General features: G+C 40.8%; 1 protein-coding gene across 1 annotated transcript in view; it reads right to left on the reverse strand.

Moving 5' to 3' along the window:
- T265_14191 (hypothetical protein) overlaps positions 1–23063 on the reverse strand; it is a gene marked incomplete at both ends in the record, with an annotated part of 45724 nt that extends 22661 nt beyond the window's left edge. Inside the window, 5 exons of the mRNA XM_009172452.1 lie at positions 68–212; positions 16530–16716; positions 22561–22636; positions 22678–22906; positions 22948–23063. Coding sequence (XP_009170716.1) covers positions 68–212; positions 16530–16716; positions 22561–22636; positions 22678–22906; positions 22948–23063 — 753 coding nt within the window. The remainder of the gene's footprint in view (positions 1–67; positions 213–16529; positions 16717–22560; positions 22637–22677; positions 22907–22947) is intronic.
- Positions 23064–23325: the final 262 nt, after the last annotated feature.

A 23325-nucleotide genomic window follows, 5' to 3' on the forward strand; every position in this document is an offset into this window, starting at 1 on the left:
AAACTTGTAATCGGTCACTGAAATCATATCAAAATCAAGTGGTGATCAGAGTAAAGACTGGACTTACGTGAATTAGTGCAGAATGGTCAATATTTGCCTCTTTGAACATCGTTGAGAACTTGAATATCGGGCAGTATTTATACTCTGGATGATCCTTATCATAGTGGCAAGTACGCAGAAACCGTTTGGATACCCAGTGCTGTATGTTCCGCCTTGAAAGGATAATAAAAACGGTCGGTTATTAAAAAAAAACGAATCCTCAGTAAGGCATAATCCTAATCAGAATCCCGGTGGAGAGACCGAATCCTGAATAAAAAAAGGTAAGCTAGACTTTGGTAGAAACTTGAAAAAGACGGACAAGGTCTAGTTTCATCGCACCTGCTGGTTTGGCCTTTCTCGTTGCAGACATTCTTGAATCTCAACCATGTTTGAATGATGGTCAAGGTACTTGCTCCATGGGGCTTCTTAAGGGAGCTATGAATCACTATAATTCAAAGTGTCGTATCGGGACCTTCTGAAATAATGATCTTAGCGAAATAGTTTTCTCCGAGTGGATACTCGATGCACAAACTTGGTCATCAGGGTGAGAGATCAAAATAAGAGGAAACTGCCAGAAAATTAAAGATGAAACTGTCCAAACAAAAAGTGTTTTAATAATGATGGCATTCACATCCCTCCACACAGATTGCACCCCTTACAGGAGGTAACGGTTCGTACTTTTTGCTCCGCCACTATGAATTTTATTCCATCTAAGCTATCTGCACACTTAAAAAAAGTGTCTTCACTCTGGTCTTCGAAGGCGTAGTTGAAGCAGATCGACGGACATGTGTACTGGACATCATTTTGCTTGCAAACAAATTTTCCGGCACCATGTGAAGAAACAAGAGCTCAGTACACCAACATCTACAGTAATTAACTGAGCAAAATTTTGTAGTGAAAAGCTGAAGAACACAGGGAGACATATAATATAATTCAAACTTCTCACATCAACAATTCAGCCAAACATATTGGACAGCAATGGCAAAAAGAGTGCCACTGAAAATGAGGACTTGCTGCCACACAGGGGAATAAAAAACGACTATTCTTTGAGAGGAATTTAGCACAGGAAAATAGTAAAAAAAATAACGTTTCGTGTTAGCTCTTACAAACGTAAATAACAAAACAGCAACTGAAGTCTTGAAGGAATCGTGCATTCTGAGTGCAATTAATAGGAAGTCATCCCTACGTCGCATAAAACATTAGGCAAACTTAGGAGTGACCATCCGAAACTTTAGTCACGTGACGTCAGCATTTATAAAAGGAAGTATGTATATTTTCCGCTCCAGGCTGGTACTCAAGTACTCTACTGCCGCTTGGAATCCCAAATAGGACATATGGAATGCACACTACCTCTGCTGACCAACATTCGCGTCACAGCAAAAATCATTTCAGTTCATTATAAGAGTTCAGACGCCGCTCATAAAAGATGGATGTTCGTTGGGTTGTTGTGTACAAAGGCAAGGAGAAAATAATAACGGTGATACGTCCCAAAATCATATATTGATATGCCGCTACCCTGGCCTGTAAGAATGCTTACTTATTCCCATTATTCATTGTTGATCAGTACATAGTTTTTAAGCTTAATGCCCACGCGATTCCCATTTAGTGTGAGAAATGGTAATTTGCCATTGCATTGGTGAGTAAACAGCTCACCTATAGGGTTGCTGTTGTTATCCAGTTCTGCGCAGTCCTTCTTGCCAAGAACATAACATTTTGGCACTCAAAGCAAAGTGATGCTACCTAATATGAAACTTACCGTTGATGGTGACGCCGAGTTAGGAGAGGATAGCAATTTCCAAACAACAACACAACAACAGTAGTTTTTAAGCTTAATGCCCACGCGATTCCCATTTAGTGTGAGAAATGGTAATTTGCCATTGCATTGGTGAGTAAACAGCTCACCTATAGGGTTGCTGTTGTTATCCAGTTCTGCGCAGTCCTTCTTGCCAAGAACATAACATTTTGGCACTCAAAGCAAAGTGATGCTACCTAATATGAAACTTACCGTTGATGGTGACGCCGAGTTAGGAGAGGATAGCAATTTCCAAACAACAACAACAACAACAGTTAGTCGTTCATGAGAAGCACAAAGGCTTAAATGAACTAACTCTACTAAATGTCCAAGTTAAAACAGATTTCATGCTGAGTGACGAATACGCTCATGAAATTCTGCGAGTAAATGTAAGTGAACTACACAGGCTATCAACGACTGTTATGTGTGAATTTTTCCACTCAGTAGTCGGGGCAGGTTTCCTAACAAAGACTGTCCGTTGGGTGGAATATCCTTGACATGCCTAGAGTAACACATCAAATTCTGGGCAAAAGTAGGTTCATTTATTAGTTAATTTAGCGTTAGGTACGTCAGTAATATACAGTGACCACGGCCCTCCATTCCCAGTGATGCGCCATCCTCAATTTACCGCCAAAAACATTCCAGTAGCCAACACATTACCACTAATATGCGGCTAATTTCATCACTAGAGACCATATTGTAAGTTATTTGTAGAAATATATAGTCACTTGCGTTTAAAACGATAACGTAAATCCTCAGAGCAATCGCTTTTGGAGGCTTTTACCGCCACGGTCATACCAAATGGAATAAAATAGTGCAGTAAATTTAAAATATTCCGCCTCGTCAGTATTTCCTGCGCCATTTGGTATCCTAAGCACTCACGTGAACGTGCGGGCGCCCTGCAATCTCATCAATGTTTGACAGTCAAAACTAACAACAGCCGCTGCAGACCACGTAAAAGAAATTCAAAGACGAAAACATAGATGGGTTTACTGGCGCCAAGAGTGTCCAACTTCCACGCTGATTCTGGACACAGTATTGATTCGGACACATACGGCCTGTTTGACGGAGATAACGAAAACACTTGTTCTTAAATCCACATTTGGTTAAGAGGAAAACGTAAGGTAAAAAACGTAGTGCAATTTTCAAATTATTGCGGCGTGAGGTAGTTTCGTTGTCGATTAAGTTCTGATTCAGTAGAGGTGTGATAAAAAACTACCGAGTGGCTCATCTTTGTAATGTACTACTCATAAGGTTGCTAAAAATCCGTCGACAGACCACGATCGGTTTCACCCTTTTTGGGGCTCATCAGGTAGGCGCAATCCCCGGGTTTCCGTCAACCTTATATTCTACTTGAAACCAAATTGCAAGAAATTAGCGAGCATCATAAAGAGAGATTCAGCTGGGTTCCAGATGAGTCTCTCGAAAAAAACGAATTAGTTTGCAACTTGGTGTATATTCGCGAATTTCGTGCAACTTGGTTTCAAGTAGAACATAAGGTTGACGGAAATCCGGGGACTGCGTCCACCTGATGAGCCCCAAAAAGGGCGAAACCGGTCGTGAGCTGTCGGTGGATTTTCAGCAACCTTATGAGTAGTACATTACAAAGATATACATATATAGCGATATTTCAAATATCGTAGCGACTGAAACATGAGGCGCCTAGTGCAGCATGTTCAGTTGCCTGAGAACATCATAAACGAGAGATTCAGCTGGGTTCCAGGTGAGTCTCTCGAAAAAAACAAATCAGTTTGCAAATGAGTGTATATTCGCTAATATCGAGTGGTTAATTTACACATTCAGTTATCCAGAGTAGTATCACGCACATCTAACAAAGACTACAACATGTTCCATAACTTTAGAAATTTGTCGCGCCGTAAACGTCCACCTGAGCAACCAACCTGAATTACCTATTCTGTAAATTACTACGTCGGTCGTTTTTCAAATGAATTTAAACGCACCGTTGCATTTTATTCTTTTAGGGGGAAAACACCAACACACAACTACTTTATTTGTTAAAAAATCATAAATTATCAAATGAATCAAAGGACGAATGGATGAACGAATTTGCAATAATTACTGAATACTACCGGAAACCAACCCGCTCATGTTTTTGTAGGATCACACTTAATGATTCGGGCAGTGTGGACTTTTTTCACAATATTAAGATGACTAGGCATTCAGTTAACAATGGCTGTTAAAGGAAACAAGTAACAGGTAACACAAGCATGGAAGCGGGTCCAAAAACGGAGGCAGTTACTCATACGGCATAACGACAATCCACGATTTTTCTGAAACTAGCTTTAATGGAACTAACCATTATTGCGTGCTAATATGCTCTTTTTAGTAGCCTCCAGGGGTAGATGCTTTTGAAAACGCGCGTTTATCAGACCGTTGCCTGTTACGCTTTCCGGTCAGTGTTCTTACGCTATGGGGCTTAAAATGTCTTCTAAAGCTAAGAATCCAGTGATGGGTGGATATATAGCTGTGTTACTGGACTTATAAATGGTCCGAAAAGACAAGCTGCAACATGAGGCATGCATGCCGTATCTTGGGGAAATGATAAGTGCAATTTACTTTGAATTTCCTATTTTTTAGGAACACAATGGCGCAGGGTTTCTCATCCCAAGCACCTTTAAGTTATTCTTTCAGGAATTTCTCCGAAAAAATACACATACAAGCTCACTAAATTAGACTTTAGGCTGGCCATTTCTGGGTGCGCTATTTTGCCTTAATTTTATGTACGGATTGAACCAGTCACATTGCGAAATGCTGGCTTTTTTTAAGGAATCATTTTAAAAATTTCAGTTGTGCGTTAGATCATAGCGCATAAATATCCTGCGCAACCAAATGGAGCCCATTTAGCTGCAGACAGGGTACTAAAGTAAAGTATGACACCGAGACATTTTCTGAGGCCCCAGCACACCCAGAACTAAACCGAGGGTAGAAGCTATAAAGTCGCAGCAATTTCAAAAGGATTACTGGTGGCCGTTTCCGTCCAGATGGAAACTATTATCAAGGGGCATCACATGATACTCTCTAGGTAAAGCACGCTGTCCCGCCAAGCAGCTAACGACTGTACTATGCTATAAGTTGCTTTTCTACGCTATACTGTCACATCATACTCTACTCTACTCTACTATACTATATTATACTGCACTTTACTGCACCGTGTTATACTATAATATACTGTACCACACTACACTGGGTTATACGGTGGCTTTATTTGCAGCGTAATTTTGCACTGCAATTTTAAAATCCATTGTCATCCAGGTCCAGATAATCTGCCAATGAAAGCAGCTAAAAAGTTGTATTACTCTTCTAGCTAGAAGTTCTCACTCGCTGAGCCAATCAGCACAGAAGCACGTAAAGTTGATCATGATTGAAGGGAAAGTGTATCTAGGTCTCGTCTAAATGATAGTTAATGACTCTGTTAACGACAAGGACGGTGCTTTTTCAATTTCAAGCCAGGAGTTAGCGCGCTTGGATCTAGTGAGTAATTTATGAGATGTGCACTACGGGTGGTTCCTCACAAGGAACCAGCCATACTTCGGCTTCACTTACAAAGTGAAATTTTCGGATATATAGATAGTTGTTACATTAATAACGGTAAAAAGGTGCAAAGCAGAGGCTAAACGAGCAACCAGCAGGAAAATACGGAGGAATGAACCAGATATATGTGACAAATAAGATCTCCAAGGTTTTCGAAATGTAATACCTTTCTCTGATTTGCAGCAATCACTGATACCGAAAAACAGTATTGCAGAGTAGGGTGTCACTTCAGGCATGTTTGTGAGATATGATTTCTGAGGAAGCATCAGTAACTACGGACACTTTGTAACTGGATCTTATGTAACGATGATGATGAAACGGGACGATTCAAGAGGTGTGAGATATTGCACTTGACGTGAGACTATGAAAACATAAGCTGGTGACTTCAGAGCAAACGAATTTCTGGGAAAATGATTGTGTAGAACGTCTGACATTTGGATTAAGACCACCCTATTAGGGAAAACACTATGTTTAGGGTTATGCTGACAATTGATATTCACAATGTCTATTTCCGGGGAAACGTCGTTAAACGCATAACAATCCCCTTTTTTACAACTGGATTTTCTAAAAAGAAATCAACAACAGTCAACTGCTTCAGTATGGATGCCGAAGCTAGTAAACTCATACTGTAAATATGCAGACATGTCTACAGCCTCTGCAAAAAAACCCGCTGCGGGTTAGTTTTTTATGATTAAAGGTCAAAGAAAAACTACATACACCAGGCACACCCTGAGTACGTTGGCAATATAGTAACAATAAATGGTTTGATATTGATTTACCGGAAGGAATTCTGCAATTCGCAAAGGGAATATAGAAAATTTGCATTGGATGAAGTTCCCAAAATGTCGCTCAGTTCCACGTATTGCTCAAAACCGGAATTCGATGTGTGGGAATAGACAAGAATTGTTTTTACTAACATGCTGGAATGGCCTTGATGAACTGCTGATCTGTGAAAAATATCACTAATGTAAAAAAAATCAGCAGCAATATTTAGGGTAAAAACTGATGGCTCAGAACAAGATCACTGAGGCTGTGTCCGATGTTTTGACCGAAGTGTTCTTACTCGTCAGTAAGATTCGGCCAACGAGTGAACGAAAAGAAGAATTCGTGACAAATCATTAGGAAACATATAAACAGATAACTCCATCCGTTATGACATTTGCTTGGAACGGTGATTGTTTGGCTTAAGTAATTTACACATCTGACATGACAAAGGTAAACTCAACAATTTTTTATGTATGGATGCCTAACAGCAAGGTACAGGTTAAACTGGATAACCCACAAAACAGCACGCTGTCCCAGTAGCCAGCTTGATTCACAAGATGCAGATACTACCACCCCTTGAATTATATGAACCGTGGCATTTAACATGAACACTCTTCAGTTTCTCGTTGGCGACTCACCATGTGTCATCACATATGTGTGTCTAAGTTCAGGTCTTTTGACTTATATCTTGATTTATTACGGCATTGCGTCCATACTTAAGGTGCTCTCAGTAGATACAGATTGCGGTTTCACAAAAACTTAACCACCTTTGAAAAACGTTCGTTCTCTGCCTTGAAATCTACTGTGCTCTCAGAGGTGATTAAAATAATTAATCATTATTTCTAGCTCAAACGAACCAGTTTGTTCCGCTTATAAGAACAAGTGGAGGGAAAGGTTACTTTAACGTTCAATTCGATATCACCGTGATTGTCAGTCGCCGGAGGAAGAAATTTTCCAGGGGTAAAGCGAAAGCACCTGATTTGAACACACTAAACAGTGAATTGCTATTATTATTATTGGTTCAGTTCAAGATCAGCTGACATTCCTCCTTAATGATTTTGTATCGGGTTTTGCTTTTTTGCTGTTCCAGAATCATCTGTTATTGATAGCAAACATGTACACAAGACGTCTGTGTTCAAACTGTAAGAAGCGCTGCATTCTAGTTGGGACCAGTCGGAGGAAATCGACTGATGTCGAGAGGCGTTTGGAGAATGACCGGTCGAACCAAGTGTGTTCGTGTTAAAGTAGTTTTATCAAAGTTACTCCCACATCCGGCTCATGGATCACAAGATGCATACACGCATGAGCCAAGCACGTTTTCGAGTCCCAACAGATGTGCCGGTCGAAGCGCCCAAAAACTGTATCATTTTCTTGTACGCTGTTGCTTCACCAGCCTACACATGATAGCCCGCCAGTGCTACGAACAACCGATTATGAGGATAGCGGGGCACTACGCGATATCCTAAACTGCGGAAAAAATGTATTGCGTCACTCGTTCAAGCCTGGTACGAGGTAAAATTAAGCTGTAGAGCCGGACATGTTGGACTGTTTAGTTCGTCCCTTACCAAACGCTGATGTACCAGCACTTTTTTTATTCCTTGTCAATTGTTCGTACGTAAGTCACCATCCCTCATAGTCGCTGGCCCTGGTGGGCGGAGAACTACTGTTAGTTTCGTCGTAAATTTGCCCTATTTATTCTATCTACGAATTACTATGTTGTGTGGTTCTACCATAGTTTGGCTGGTTGGCAACGGAATAACAACAGGGAGAAACTAAGTCCCATTTGCTTCTTGTTACAATATGTGTAATTGACTGGAAGCATTGTAGTGGACTACAAACGTTAAAAACCGTTTACCATGAGGAAGAAGAGGCGCCCGTGTATTCAAGAATAGACATAAGTCTTATTAGTCATCAAAACAGAACTGCACACGACCCACCACATGATACAGTTCAACCGGGGTGGAAATACCTGTTAACAGACGCAGCTTCTTGCAAACATCACCGTTTTTCTCAACTCACACAACAATGCTAAGTAATATTGGTGGATCCTTTCCTGGGGCCAAGAGCAGTTGACGACTTTTATTGAACTTGTTACACTCACTGCAACTTTCTAAAGTCGTTGCAGATAGCGTGCCGCTTCCTTTGCATGTTGATAGGAAATAACCTCTATGGATGTTTAATCGCTAGCTAGAAGCCTACTTGACCAGTTCGCCACCATTTGAAAACCAGTCCTTCAGAAAAGTACAGCTAGCAAAGACTAGAGTGATGATATTATATATGTGCTCTACGCGACTGGACACAAATTATACAAATCAATGGATAAACGACTCAAATGTCTTGGTCCATTACCTTGTGCCATATTTTAAAAAAATCATAACCAAAGATAGAAAGGAAACAGGTGTGACCGCAGTCTAGCAATTTTAAGGATCTCGGTTAGAACATTTAAGCTATGAAGTGTGTTGTACCAGGACATCTTTGTTGTAAATGCCTTCGAAACAGCTCAGCCGGTAAAGCGTCAGCTTGTTACTAGGAGATCCACACTTCAAATCCTTTGGGACAATGAGAATGCGTCCGTCTAGACTGAGATCCTGACCGCTTGTCAGACCTCATGAGTCCTTGGGATTTGATGGTGCGCCTCCGCTGAACGATTTCCGGTTTACACAGGGCGTAGTTTGCAAGCATAAACATGTAAAACTCCGACAAACAAGTTACGGTTCGTTTGCATCAGTGCTCGCTAGTGGATCACCTGACATGTGCACAACTTACCTCACTGGACAGGTTCCAGTTCTAATTTGGGTATGTTTGGCGTTCAGTAGTCAGCAAATTCCAACCAGCCAACTTATATTACAGAGATTCAGACAAAGTGGTGGGCTAACATCGTGGTTCGAACTCATCTTCCGCAAGTCGACTTTTCCTGTCTAGGGTTGAGCAACTTGGCAGTATCCTACATCTCATGCTTTCTTCGGGTAGCCTGAAAGCTAAGCACTGCAAGGATGCTACAGCTAAATGTTGTTTTCAAAATCGTTATTTTTCCGCCCTCTGGTTCTTTGCCTGCATATAAGAAATGATACGTTTCCCCATCAGTAAGCCTGGTAGACAACACCAACACTATGGCGGTTTTAGACAACCATGGTAATACTTTTCACTTCGAAATTTTCAATAGCGTTCTTTAAAAATACCAAGAGTAGTCTAAGTAATGAGTTTTTCACATCCAGCAAGCGGAATGAGGAGAATCAATATTTGTGGATTCGTCCCACATCTATCCACTAGCAAGGCAGAAAATACAAAACACGCGGTCGCGGTGTTCTGTTATGTTTACCACTTGTTCCGTTGGCAACAAGACTGCTCCCAATATTTGGCAGTCTAATAAATGCCAGCATTACGGCGATTCTTTCCTTTAGGTGGTCGAATGCGGGATATCAAAATTGTGACTGGTTCCAAAGATTGTTGCACACAGAATGAGTATCCATCACTCTTGTCCCATAATACAAAATGTGGATTCAACAACAAAGCCAACGTTCTGAATCATTCAGAATAAAACTGGATATTCTACACAAAAGAGCGAATAAAAGCCAATATTTGCACAAATACTGGTATGACTGTCAAAGAAGAACCTAGGCAGCAGGGGTAACTAGGAAAGGCAGCGGTGTAGTAAAGGATGGAATGAATTCACACAGTGGCTTAACGACGTTAAATTGCACACCGGGTATAGGAAATCATTACAGTGATCGATGGGAACATGCACGCAAAATAACAAAAGACATCGATCAAACATGACACAAACGCAAACGTTAGGCGTGGAAAGTTTCAGAGCTTGGGTAAAATGACCTTGTAATAAGTGCCAGTGAACTACCCCGGCTTTGTGTCTGGTTGAAGACAGGCTTTTCCTGCTTCAGTTATCTTATCTAGTCGATTCAAGTCAATCCGTTTTTTGACTGCACGCAGCTCGCCGGATGAAAGGGGTTGCATAATCACGACGATATAAATATATATCGACGGGGGCTATTTGACAATCGGAAATAAAACTCAGAAGTGGGCATGAATCTAGCAATCACTATCCTTGTACGTGAACCGTTTTCCCTTTCCTATCATAGAAAGCGCATATCAATATGCGGTACTTGGTCAGCAGTCACAAGAATAATGGATCGACAGGCGATAAAAGGTTGATTTACTGATATTGTTGTTTGCTCCACTCAGCTAATGCATTGAATTCGCTCCGAGCAGCCTTATCTACTTGGTTTTATAAGTGGCAATAGGGTGGCTTGTGACTGCTGACTGTGTGCCGCGTGCAACGTTTTAATCGTCGGCTTTCTCGAACCAAATTTCGCAGGAAACATTCAGTTTATCTAGTTTACCTAGAGTGAATGCTATACATCGATCAGATGTAGGCACGACACACCAATAACTACATTGCGTTTGGAGTTTGCTTTCTGGTTCTAGAAACTTTCAGCCACGCTTTGCGTAGATTACGAGATGGTCTTTTATGGTTTGGGCGAACAACTTTACGTCAATTTTATTCCCCTACAGGCTGCAACAATTTCCGAAATCCTAAAAATCCACATTGGACAATTCCTTCAACATGTAAATACATATGAATCTACAATCAGGAGGAGAGACCATGATTGCGGTCCTGGCAAAGGTAAACCGTAGATACCCTGGCCTGAAAGGTTAGCTGAAAATGAGTGTTCAAATCGATTAGTGCAAATGGTCTGACTTGATAAAACTCCTCTCACTGATCCAGTCAAATTCTTTGGAAGATGACAAATTTAACGAACGGTAAAATGAAACTTGACGATTAATGCATCTTTGAATAAATCCTTGGAATGCAATAACGTAGCAGTCAATGTCAGGCGGGGACGCCAACCACGCCAACCCACAGATAGTGGGCGTTTGGAATTTCTCACTTCCTTCCTAAATGTGCAAATACTAGTGGCCTAAACTCAATCCTAATTTTAGTAAGGCTCAAACAGTGTAAGCAGTATCGGTCAAAGAAATAACCAGTGTCCAATGGTAACAGCCTAAATATAATAAAAATTTCAATCAGCATTGACTAACAGACAAAGCATTGTGGTCACGCTTATGTTAAAAAAAGGTCTAAAGCGGTTAACGCCTAAAAGGAAGAAAGAAAGTTTGATGATACCTGTGGCCTCTTCATGATATACCTAATCAGAGCCACAAACCTGTAGGGAACCCAATACTAAATTCGTTTAGGTTGGGGGTTTGACGCCAGGATCCTATTTGTTTGAAAGTAGGTTCCAACTGTTACTTTCCCCGGGATTGAAAATAGGAAATTATAATTTAATGACCAACAGGTCCTGTTTAACCTGTGGTTAACTCTAGCTTACAGCCGTGTAGCTGACTGCGAAATCAGATATAGTTATCTAAATGTCATGCGAAAAGTACATTTGTGAAAAGAACGCCGGGATTTTGACCGAATTACAGACGATTTCATTTTCTTAAAATTCCTAATAAAATTAATTTGATGCGACTGGTAGCAAAATAAAATTGGAAGTGTTATATTAAGTGTGGCAAGTAAATATATGAGTTCCATAGTCGTCTACAGAAAAATGCTGGAACTTTTCAACATAACGATGAAACAGTTCATCCACAAGAAAGCAGTGTAGGGGAGATAAAGGCGAACTGCGCCGGAGTTTTGACCATTAGTCATTTCTATTTCGGCTTGTTCTCAATAATCCTGGCTGCTAATTGTTTTCATGAATTAGCAGTGTTATCCATGAGTAAAAAGCTGCCACTACAGTCCGCTTTAGAATAACGCGACAAATTATATCACTTAGTGACTAGAAGCGGAGGGTGATGTTATGGATGTCCCGAGTAAGTGCTATACAATTCAGTTGAATGACGCTATTGCGTCAACGTTCATGTTATCCAGTGCCGCGAGAAATTTGGGTTTGGAATGAAAAGCCAATTAACTCCATAAAGTAACATTTGATAACCAAAATCACGTGACTGATAATACTAAAGAAGTGAGTGGAAGGTGGAGTAGGTGTTGGATCACATATTGTCAACGTCAGACTTACGATCTTTTTGGTATAACACACTACCTATGGGATCACTGAAAACACGTCCGCAACAACACACTATTGAGTTCGTTCTTTTTATAGCTCATTTACAAGTCGTGGTCTTCCATTAGCTCAGAACTTGCTTTTTGGTGAATTGATTCTGCCAACTAGACTGAAGTTTACTAAGAAGTCGGGATAATAGTTACCAACTATCTTCGTAATGTACACGCCAAAAATTGAGTTTCAGGTCCACATCCCTACGTGATTGGACTTGGATGAAGAAAGAACCGTGAATTGTGTCCTTAGATGTCAAAATGCAAGCCCTGAACGGAACATGAGATTACGTTTTCAGTGACCTCGGAAATCTTGTTTTTTTCACAGGAGATAACTAATGTTTGAAGGTTCAAATGCACTTGACGAGTTAAGAGACAAAAACCAATGCATGCTAGCTGCTGAAAAATAATAACAAAGTGCATATGACCCTACGTCTTCATTTGCGAAAGAATACTCAAGAAAATTTAGGCATACTCTTGTTTGAATTACGTTTGTTTCTAAAAAACACTTTGGCTGCCTCTTATTAGCGCCCCCGAACACTTTCATTTCTAAAACCAAATTTCATTTACAGCGACAGTTTTTTACTTCAATGTCGTGATCCGTTCCAAAAATTTTCAATAACAGAGGGGCATAGTCTGAGGGTACAATAAGCTTTATTCGTTCGGAAAAGATGCTCAATATTAAGGTGCGGACAACCGTCTTATTCGTGTGTCCAGATGTCTCTCATTTTTGGTGTTCCATAAACATTCAAAGGGCTATGTAATAAAAACTGAACAACTATGGTAGTGTCTTGCAGGATTAGGGAAATTTTGCTGAAGAATAAGAGAGTGCGCTCCTACACCAAGGGAAACAGGACATTATTTCGCAAAACTGACGGAAACAAATAATTCACTGTTAATTATATTAGGCCTTGGCTCCATCAACTATGGTAGGTTTATGGATGCTGTTAATAGCACTGTACTGAATACTGTTTATACTAGTACGCATGTGTTTGCCCTTGTTTTTGCTCCAACTCTTCCGCTCATGTGGTAATAGCAAAGAGCAAGTTTCGTGCTTCTCATTTCCAGTGACAGCATGCCGCGATTTCCTTGAGGCTGTTTGCCTAACCTGCTTTCAGCCGTGCTCTCATACACCATATAAACAAAATTATCTCCAGCTGAGGTGATGCACAAAGATATTCAATTATATAAACGTGCATTAGTTTTGAAAAAGCGCAAGTTTGTAAGAACCCAGCAAGAAGTCCTGAAAATGCAGATAGAAGTACTTTGCTGCTTGTATGGTCACGTCCTGTTTCGGTAAGGAATGCTAAGTTTCCTCGTTTTCTTGCACTGGGTTTGCGGCATGAACAGTAGAAGTATAGACCAGAGTGCCAGAAGGTAGTTGAGACCAAGCTTTGCAACTGGAATCCACAAACTTAACTGGCCAGCAGCAAGTTCTGTGCCATTTGATCGCCATGCGGCTGTCGTATATGTAAATAATAGCTTTCTGCATCCCCAGTACAACCACTGATTGCGTCGCGAAAGTCAAACCGCTCAGTTGGCATGTAAGGAAGCATTTTAGACTGGGCTATGAGAAGCGATATGTGAATGGACAATAACGACCTTTTCGGACCTGTGAGGGATAGCAATGTTCTCATGAAAATTGGTGTAGCAAGCATCCGACACACAAAGGATTTCCTCATCTGCAAAGGTGTCCGAAAATTTCGACTGTGATTCCCATGAGTTAAAATTTTATCACAGTAAAGTCAAATAAACTGTGATCACTGGTCTAGTTGCATCACAGTGCTGATACTACGTCAGTGTGGGCTAATTTGGCATGAAATACAGGAAAGAACCAATGGATTGGTTACGGATAAGGGGAAGCACCAAGCATCATACTGGATTAATTCACAGAGAACAGCTTTGAATAGTGGATCACAATACATAATGTTCACAGGAACGCGTCAGAAAGATAAGTATGGGGAAAGTCGCAAACTACTGTCATTTGCATACAAGTTTGGTTTTGAAGGGAAACTTGAATACTTCAACAGAATCTCATCTATGATGGTCTCCCTCAACTGAGTGCTCTGTAACAGGCCATTTCATGTTTCAGCTGGTATGATATTCATTGTGTGACAGTACACTGTCTAGACGTAACAACACTACTTTTGAAAACCCTTCGAAGCTTACGACGGGTTAACAGAAACCGTCTATCTGATGAGCCCCAAGAAGGCAAAAACAGCTTCACAGGAACGCGTCAGAAAGATAAGTATGGGGAAAGTCGCAAACTACTGTCATTTGCATACAAGTTTGGTTTTGAAGGGAAACTTGAATACTTCAACAGAATCTCATCTATGATGGTCTCCCTCAACTGAGTGCTCTGTAACAGGCCATTTCATGTTTCAGCTGGTATGATATTCATTGTGTGACAGTACACTGTCTAGACGTAACAACACTACTTTTGAAAACCCTTCGAAGCTTACGACGGGTTAACAGAAACCGTCTATCTGATGAGCCCCAAGAAGGGCAAAAACAGCCCGGGCTGTCGAAGAGTGTTCAGTAACCTAATGAGCAGTGGGTTACATCCAAGCTGCCTAGAAGTTTGTCTGTGAACATAAGATGCAACCCCATTTTTTATCAGAGCAAGCTTTACTCAACAAGAGAGGAAAAACTAAACCAAAACGGATGACTACGTCGCTATCGATTTTCGCCTTGTGATGCAATATGGTACCAGGATGGCGTACAAGGATGTAGTGCCCCTGAACATCACCAAAGTTATCCTGGATTTCACCTCTTTTGATAATGAGTGATTAACTTCACGTTCACAGTACTGATTCTATTGAGGCACTCTACAAGAAATCCATGAATGACAGTGTTTGAATGGTTCATTCAGTTGTAAAAAGTAGACGTCTGTGTAGAATAATTCTTAGTCTTGGAAACTGGATTCAAAACTGTTTAGAACAAACTTTCATCGTCTCTCACCCAAACTTGGTATCCTGTGGTTTCCCCAAGTAGCAATACTGGCTAGTGCGATTAGAAATTTGAGGAATCATAGAGTTTTGAGTTCTATTATTATGTGCTCAAAATTTATTACTAGCTCTATGTGGGTAGTGTATGGATAAGCACGTTCATCGGTTTAGAAACGGCTCAGGGCGAAACCCACTGAAAACGCATGGGTATGCTGGTGAATAAATTATGATCGGTCTTTTTTTCTGTAGTAAGCAATCCAATGAACCTCAGTTCACTTTCAAGTTTAAACGCTACGGGCCCCGAATAGCAGTTAAGTGCTGCCCATATATCGTCCCGACGCAAGCGGACGGAATAATAACCTTTCCATCCACAGGTTTGGCATTATAAAGGGCATTTTTAACTTGGACTGTCCAATGAATTGCGTTCTGAGACAAAAAACGTCAGGTTTATCGATGTAAAGCTGCCAAGTTTGCAAGTTTGACTGCCGAAGAACACAATCAAACAGGAAGTCAGTTTAGGAAGGCTCTCTACCATAAAATTCCCACATACTATTTCCTGGTTCACGCACTAAACGTGAACCAAGAATTTCCCGAGAAAAATGTTTAACTCTCTTGTGCAGATAACTGGTGGAATGACTACGAGAGGTCCGCGAGTATTCTCCAGAAACCGATCATACATTACAAAACATTGTTGCTGTTGAATCGCTGGTCGGCAGTGTGCTTAGACCTTGTTACGATTACCTAGATACAGTGTCACTCATTCAGTCGGCTTCCGTAAGTGGTTCAACTGATCAAATTAAGACCTATGTGAGTTTGGGAATTTTTTCGTTTCCAAGCAATGTTCATTTAAACTACTGTCGCTTGGATAGTCCTCTTGTTTCGATGTGGTCATTCTGCATCGACTACAAGAGAGCAAAGCACTGTACTCAGAGCCCATTCTCGAAGGAAATCGACAGATAAAGTCTTCTTGATCATTGCCTGTAATCCGGTCTAATGACACTTTAAGCAAGCTTTCCGGCACTTCTATTCAACCACAAATTAGGCCGTTGTTGTTACCACTATGCTAAGTCTCACGACGCAAGTGGTCACGATGATGAAAAGAGGTCATATTCAAGTGCTCAACCAAGGAACGCCAAGGTGCTAACAGAATAATGGAAAAAGCAACGCGTAGACCACTTTATGTACATATATATATATATATTAGGGATGGCAACGCAAAACAAATGATACAGATGGCAAATGGCTATTTTGGTTGATTTATTCTGGAAACCTGAATGCTTTGAGGTGAACTATGGAGAAGAAAATCAAGAAAACCAGGTGACCCTAAAGAAGTTTCGTACACCATAGCTCCAAAATTTACCGATGTACATTGAACTTCCGGAACGTTACGTCATTCTTGATCAGCAGTGTGAAGTTCTCAACCATGGGAAACATGAATTGTTCTCTACCGAGCGGAAGTGTGTCGTTTTCCAGAGGACACCATGAGTAGATTTCACAAGTGCCATTTGACACCCCCGGCTGGATGATGCATTTTCCAGTGTTTGCCCCTGGAGCAAAAGACACAGATAATGAAACGTTAGGAATGAATGTGAACATGGCGTAAGCTGATGATCGTTCGTTATGAAATTACCATCACAATCAAAGTTTGGGTTGGCGCAAGCAACACAGTAGAAATGTCCTTCTATATCGAGTTAGGTGAGCATTGGAATCTATACTGTCATTTTCAGGTAACATATCAAAACCCGATGTGAATATTGATACCAGCCCAAGTGAACGCATTCTGAACAAAAGCCAGTTTTTTAAGCGTTTCAGAGGCCCAAGAATATAGTTCTTTCATGTAATTCAGTGTACTTCGTGTAAATCAAACCTCCCGCGACTGTAACTGGAAAATGACCGGGTGCGTTTTCCGTTCTGGCACACGAAAGAGTTAGCTGCTTCTGATAGTAGCTGAGAAGAACGCTAGAAGAGCTATTTGTTTGTGAAATATTTTTATTGTTGCTGAAGTTTCGGCGACACAATTTCCCTGATATCCTGCCAACGTTATCCTCCAAATATAACTCAGGAAGCCTGTTTGTACATGGAGAACCTAAACCCAAGCATTTCTGCCGGTTCAGCCAACAAGATGTCAATCTACTACGTCCAATCAATAGGCTGATTGAATTTAATTCGGATCAACTTGATAATTGATTTTGGCGATTTAATACTGAACGTTGCACAAAAGGCCTGCGTTTCATTACCGTCAGCATCGACAACATGATATCAATGTTTAACACTGATGCTTAGCCGCTGTAGGTGCTGCGTTTGTCTCAACCTAGTAAATGCAATGAACCAGCTGACTGCTATCAAGGTTGATTCGATTTGTTTATTCTTAGGAGGCCCAAAAATCTACTCGGTTTCCATTTTGAAGTGCCGCAAAATCTCACCTTTCTGAGATAACTAGGATGAATGCTTAGAAAAACATGAATGGTTATTCTGATGACCTCCGAAACACAAGACGTGGATTACAAGACTCCGGAAGTCCCAAGCTCTAACAGTGACTCACACCATTCAGAACCTCAGAAATATGTAAGGAAGCTAAGAACAGGAACCACCGTTTTTACCTTACAATCATCAGTCTGTAACAGGTTTTTTAATGCATTTTAGATGTGCCTTGACATATTGATTGTTAAACTGCTTAAAACATAAAAGTTGAAAAGTTTGCTATCGGATCAAGATGAATTGCAAAATCAAGTTTGCGAACACTCCAGCAATGTTCTGAAATAAACCGTTTTGAATACTCCGTGAAGCAGTCATAAACTTTGAAGAATATGAAGAGTTTCAGTTACCGTCATCTGGCTTACACCATTATTTCAGTCATCTTGGTTACGTACTTAATGCTCTGTAGGTTTCTCACTGTGCTCGATCAACCCCCCCATAGAGTCATAACATGCATTCGGCTTTAAACCATTTCTTATCCAGGCCGGCTTACGTTCTTCCAAAATTACCTGAAGCAGCCAGCCTCGGACATCGGCCACAGATGCATAGTACGACTTTCATAAAATGTGACGTAAATAAGAACCTCACAGAATTCAAGGACTGTGCACAAGGAGAGCACTCATCCACTCGATACTTCATTTGTGGCCGCCCTAAACCATTGAAGGTCATTGTAGATCGCTCAGTGAACATCACTGTTGGACTGGCTGACTTAATTTTCTTCCAGTATACAGACCTGTCTGTGATGATTACACAGAACATAACTTTTTGGTTATTAATTATTAGGTGGTGTAAATAATTTTCGTGTCGCACATTTAGCAATGCGGGTTTTTCATCATACTAGTTCATACTGTACGAGGACGGAAAACGACTTTTCATTATTGTAAAGACAAACATATCTAATCATTCTTGTTATTCACAGTAGAACATGACTGCAAATCCTTTGAGCATCTCATCACGCCGGTTGTGCACACTGCTTTTCAGCCTTTTCTTCCGTAACTTTGGTTCTGAACGACATTCACATTATGCAAGCCCAACAACAACCGATTGCGTGCCAGGATTTTCTGGATCAGTGCTCAGGTAGTGCTGGCCAGTGTACCATGGTTGTCTGTTGAGTCCTCCCTATTGCGCGTATTAGGTGAGTACTCAGCATAGGTCGCGTCTAACCTATCCCATGTCTGAACATTCCTCCACTTATGTGCTATTTGCCTGAGAGGAGTAACTTATGCTAACAGTAAAAATCCAGTCAGTTGCTCACATCATCTAATCAGGTTGGCTTAAAACCATTTACAATACATCTCAAAGCTAAGAAATGTTCAGCATACTAATAGAGCAGTCAACGGCTTAAGTAGCCTTAACTTAAAAGGCACAAAAAATAACGAGAAAATCGGATAGCTAAATATGGTGTGGTTTGATACAACAATAGTGATAAGGCTGAGGAAATCCGGTCGACAGCGAACTGGTGGTTTTGCTAATCTTCGGGCTTGAGAGACATATTTGGTCCCAGAGTTTTCATCAGTATTGGTAGCTCTTTCAGCAACAACAACAATAACAACCTCAAAATGAGTAGAAGTGTACATTTAGAGATTAAGTGCGCTAAAGAGACTAAGTTAACTAGTAGTGAGAGGCTACCAACAACAAGGTGTGCTGTTGCTATTCGTCTGGCTGTCCCGCAAATATCATGTTAACTTGTAAATGAGTGCTTACCACAGAACAGTATGGTGATATGGCATAATTCTATTCCTCATACTCCACAAAAACAATGAAAATGTCATATTTTATCTGTATTTACATGAATTTGCCTTCGCTGAAGACGGGATGAAAAACCGAATAAAATATATACCGAACAAGTTAGTATGTCCGTGGTGTTCGTTTTCGGTAGAAGGTAGAAACATTTCTGTGATAGGATTTAGTCTGGCTTCTCCACACCGGAGTTAGTCTTCCATAAAACTCACAACCCATCCTCTCCTCTTCCACTTTAGTTGATCCGCGTTTTACAATGGCGCTTCTAAACTTAGGCTCATCACCAGAACCGTTTATTGTTCAAAATCTTTGTTTATTTTCCGCGAACTTGGAGAATGAATCCAGTTCCAAGCATGCGAGACGGAATAAACAACACCACGACGGTCAGATAGCTGCACTCAGACTATTTCTTGGAAAGGAATCATGCTTAATCGAACTTCTGTCTCTGAAACAATTAAGCCTCAATGGACTTGTAATACAGATTACATCCGGATTTGGACAATCGGACCATCAAGCCAGAAGGCCACAGTTGGCTTTATGTTGACCGTCACACCAGCTTTCATAACAAAGGAATTGGGGTCGTAATGTAGAAGAAGAGAAAAGAGTTCGGTTGGATGGATGTGTCCGACCCAACTCTCCAGTTCTTTTGTTCTGATACTCAATTCCGGCTACTGGGAAAATGCCTATTGGTTCGTCTTACAAGTTCATGTTCCATGACTGTATCAGATTCTTCGACCCGGCTAACAGGGTTGAACAAATTTGGGAATCTTACGAAGTTCACATTCGATCATTTTTTGAGAGCGGCAGGCTTATTCAAACTATTATAGGTGATCTACTTGCAGGCAAGAATCCACCGAACTCCGCACCCGATATTTGTCACAACGGCATCTTCGCCTACCGGCACATGTATGCACATCATTGCGTCTCCGAAACCTTGCAGAACGTTTCCCGTCACCAAAATTGTGAACAGCAGGTCGATGAGTTCGTTCTACAATGTGTGTACTTGAGCACTCGGTCCGTTCATACGCTATTTTGGTCCAAATAGTTTCACTGCAAAAACACACAGGACTGTTCAACTTTGAAAAACGCAACAATAGTCTGTGACAATTTAGAAGATTTTTATTTTTCATTACGTCAAAAGTTAAATCACTAGACCAACTTGGCCCAGAAAAAGTACTTATATCACAATAGCAAATACTGAAATCATATCTGCATTTCGATCTCAATGTGCAACGGCGCTATTAAACAAGTCTTCAATTTTGTCCAAAGCTCATTTATGGTATCGCAAGACTACCTGTTCGAGGAGAAAGAGTTGCTAGTTTAGTGTCGATGTTCAAAATATTAGAGAGTGAGTCTAAAAACCAGGTTTATAGGTAAGCAAGACATTTTTTCAAGGGCAGCTACACCATTCTCCCAAAAACCAAGAATTGACTTGTCAAGTGGTAGTTCTTATACGCTAAACCAGAACTGAACCTCCGAAACGACGGAAGCCGGTCTTCGATATATCTAACGCCTATAAGTTCAGGATTGCTTTCACTAGCCTTGGCTAACGGCATAACACGAGGAAGAGAATGCTGCGCAGCCGATAGCTAACATTTTTCTCTGAGTTTGACGACCCTGATGCAGTTACGAAACTGTCAAGTCTAGTGAGCACCTCAGCTATCGACTGGATAGGTCTGATCCACAGAATGGAATGAAATTTCAGCTCCCATGACTTACGTCAGAGTCCTGCATTTACTTGAAATCAACCTTCAAACAAGCCATGCATAATGTGACAATTTGTCATGGATTCATCAAGTAAACACGGACAATTTGACAACTAACCAGATGTCTGTATAAGTTCGCGAGCTCGTATTGGGCTTGATCAACAGTGTTCGAAAAACTAACGGATCAACTTGTATATTGGAGTTTTTGATAATTCATCCTATCTCTCTTACGAGGTATATCATCATTTTAGGGTAGTTTCACTTGGCGTCCACAGTGGTATCTCATCACGAATTTGCTTGTGTCACTTTGTATCATCTGTCCAAACCCCACGTTATATGGAAAGAACCTTTGACCTGCTGTAATTCGGGGGAGAATATGTCACCAAATCATAACTATTTTGGGCCCCACAGACCTCCNGCTGAACGCAATCCTCACTAACAGCAAGTGGCATGGAATCGGGGTTTCAAATGATTAATGAAGCCTTAATTAAGGAATTTCCAGATGGAAGAATGGCTGTCCGTTCCTGAAAATTTTGGCAATAATTTGTTCTATCGACACAATAAACCTAAGCCATTGATGCGTACCCCATTTCAGAGGTAGTCCTTAATATGAGGCTCTGTTTGTAATGGATTGTTGCTGCAAACGAAACAGAATTCAAGAAGGTTAAGCAAATATTCCACTTAAATGTTGACTGCCGTCGAAGAGGAAAGGCAAACAGATTTACGAACCATCAGTACAAATGCACACAAAAAGTAGGTACTGTTTACGGAGCTGTAGTTGGAAGGAGGAAGCATTATTTTCACACCCACTTTGGTATGAACAATTAATCTATTAACCTAAAGTAGCACTCAATAGAGTTTCCTAAATTTCCTGCAAAAAACATACAAACCAAACATTGTTCAATGGACTGGGCTTATTTAACTTTCGCTGAAAAATGTCCAGTATTCTTCCAAAATCAAATCATTTTCAGGTATTAAAACATGCTGTTCATACGGATAATGCAGTCATTTGTTCATATTCAGACACTGTAAGCGTTAAACCGTTGGCTGTCCACTAGCTTACCCATTAGCTGCTAATACCGCGATACACAGAGGGGGTATCTTTATTCGAACTGTTTGGAGTTGGCAGCTTTTTACAACGAACACAGGCCTTGTAAAACGCATGGACTGAGGATGTTACGTGACACCAGTTGTTTGTTCTAAAGTGCTTATCAGAGAGCCGAATCAACAGCAGACTTGACCTAAGTAACATTAATAGCTCAACTATAAATATCTATCAACGTCTCATACTAATTTTCGGGAGGTCGCAACGTTGCAAGTGAATTTGAATAGCGTTGGTCCCCAGGCAAAATAGCTATCAAGTGAACCAACGTAAAACTACTGGGGGAGGTTACAAAGCTATCGGATCTATTTGGCTGACCTACTGATGGAAACAAAACAATGTGGCAGAATTAAAAAGGCCGAACTCACCATTTCCAAGGTGGTTTACATTATCTACTGGACAATCAGAGTCAGTGAGACAGGCGGATCCGTGAATTTCCTGAATCTATAAGTGAAGTAGTAAGCCATGCACGGCAGATGACATACCTCTGCACAGGTACCCAGCTTCTGCTGTGGTGTGACAATCAAATTGGTGGTGACAAAGAAGGCATCATTTTCGAGAGCAGGGTACACCAAATCTGCAATATCCCAGCTTCGAAGACCGATCCCGGAAATATTTGTGTAGTTAGTAAACCCGATTCCTTTCACTTTTGTGGTCACTGCTGATTTGGCAGTGTCAGTTTCTTGGTAGCCTTTCTCGTACAACATGACCCAGCTGTAGGAATAGTCTCATCAAAGCTGTAAAGTTTTCATTACCATATGACGTAGCCCAAGATAACGAGCTGAATGAGTCGTTGTGTGATACCAACTTTTAAATTGGAAATTTGCACAAGTTTCGGAGTTTCATACGCAAATAAGTCTGTGATTCCAACCATCGTTGTTAATATGTTGCGGTAAGTTAACAAATGAAGCTTTTAGAAAAGGAACCCTCCAAGCGAAGATTGTGTCGTTTGGTTGAGCAATAAGTAAAGGAATAGTCGACACCAAACAGAGAACTTTGGAGGAGCTGTAAGGTAAAATGAAAAAGTAAAATCAAAGCAAAAAGTACAGTTTGTCTCAACTGGTATCACTTTGTGACCCAGAATTACTGTATCTTGCCAAACGTTTCAGTAAGATACTGGCAAAAGTTCGCAC

This window comes from Opisthorchis viverrini (assembly GCF_000715545.1).
Source record: "Opisthorchis viverrini unplaced genomic scaffold opera_v5_155, whole genome shotgun sequence".
NCBI classification, from domain to species: domain Eukaryota; kingdom Metazoa; phylum Platyhelminthes; class Trematoda; order Opisthorchiida; family Opisthorchiidae; genus Opisthorchis; species Opisthorchis viverrini.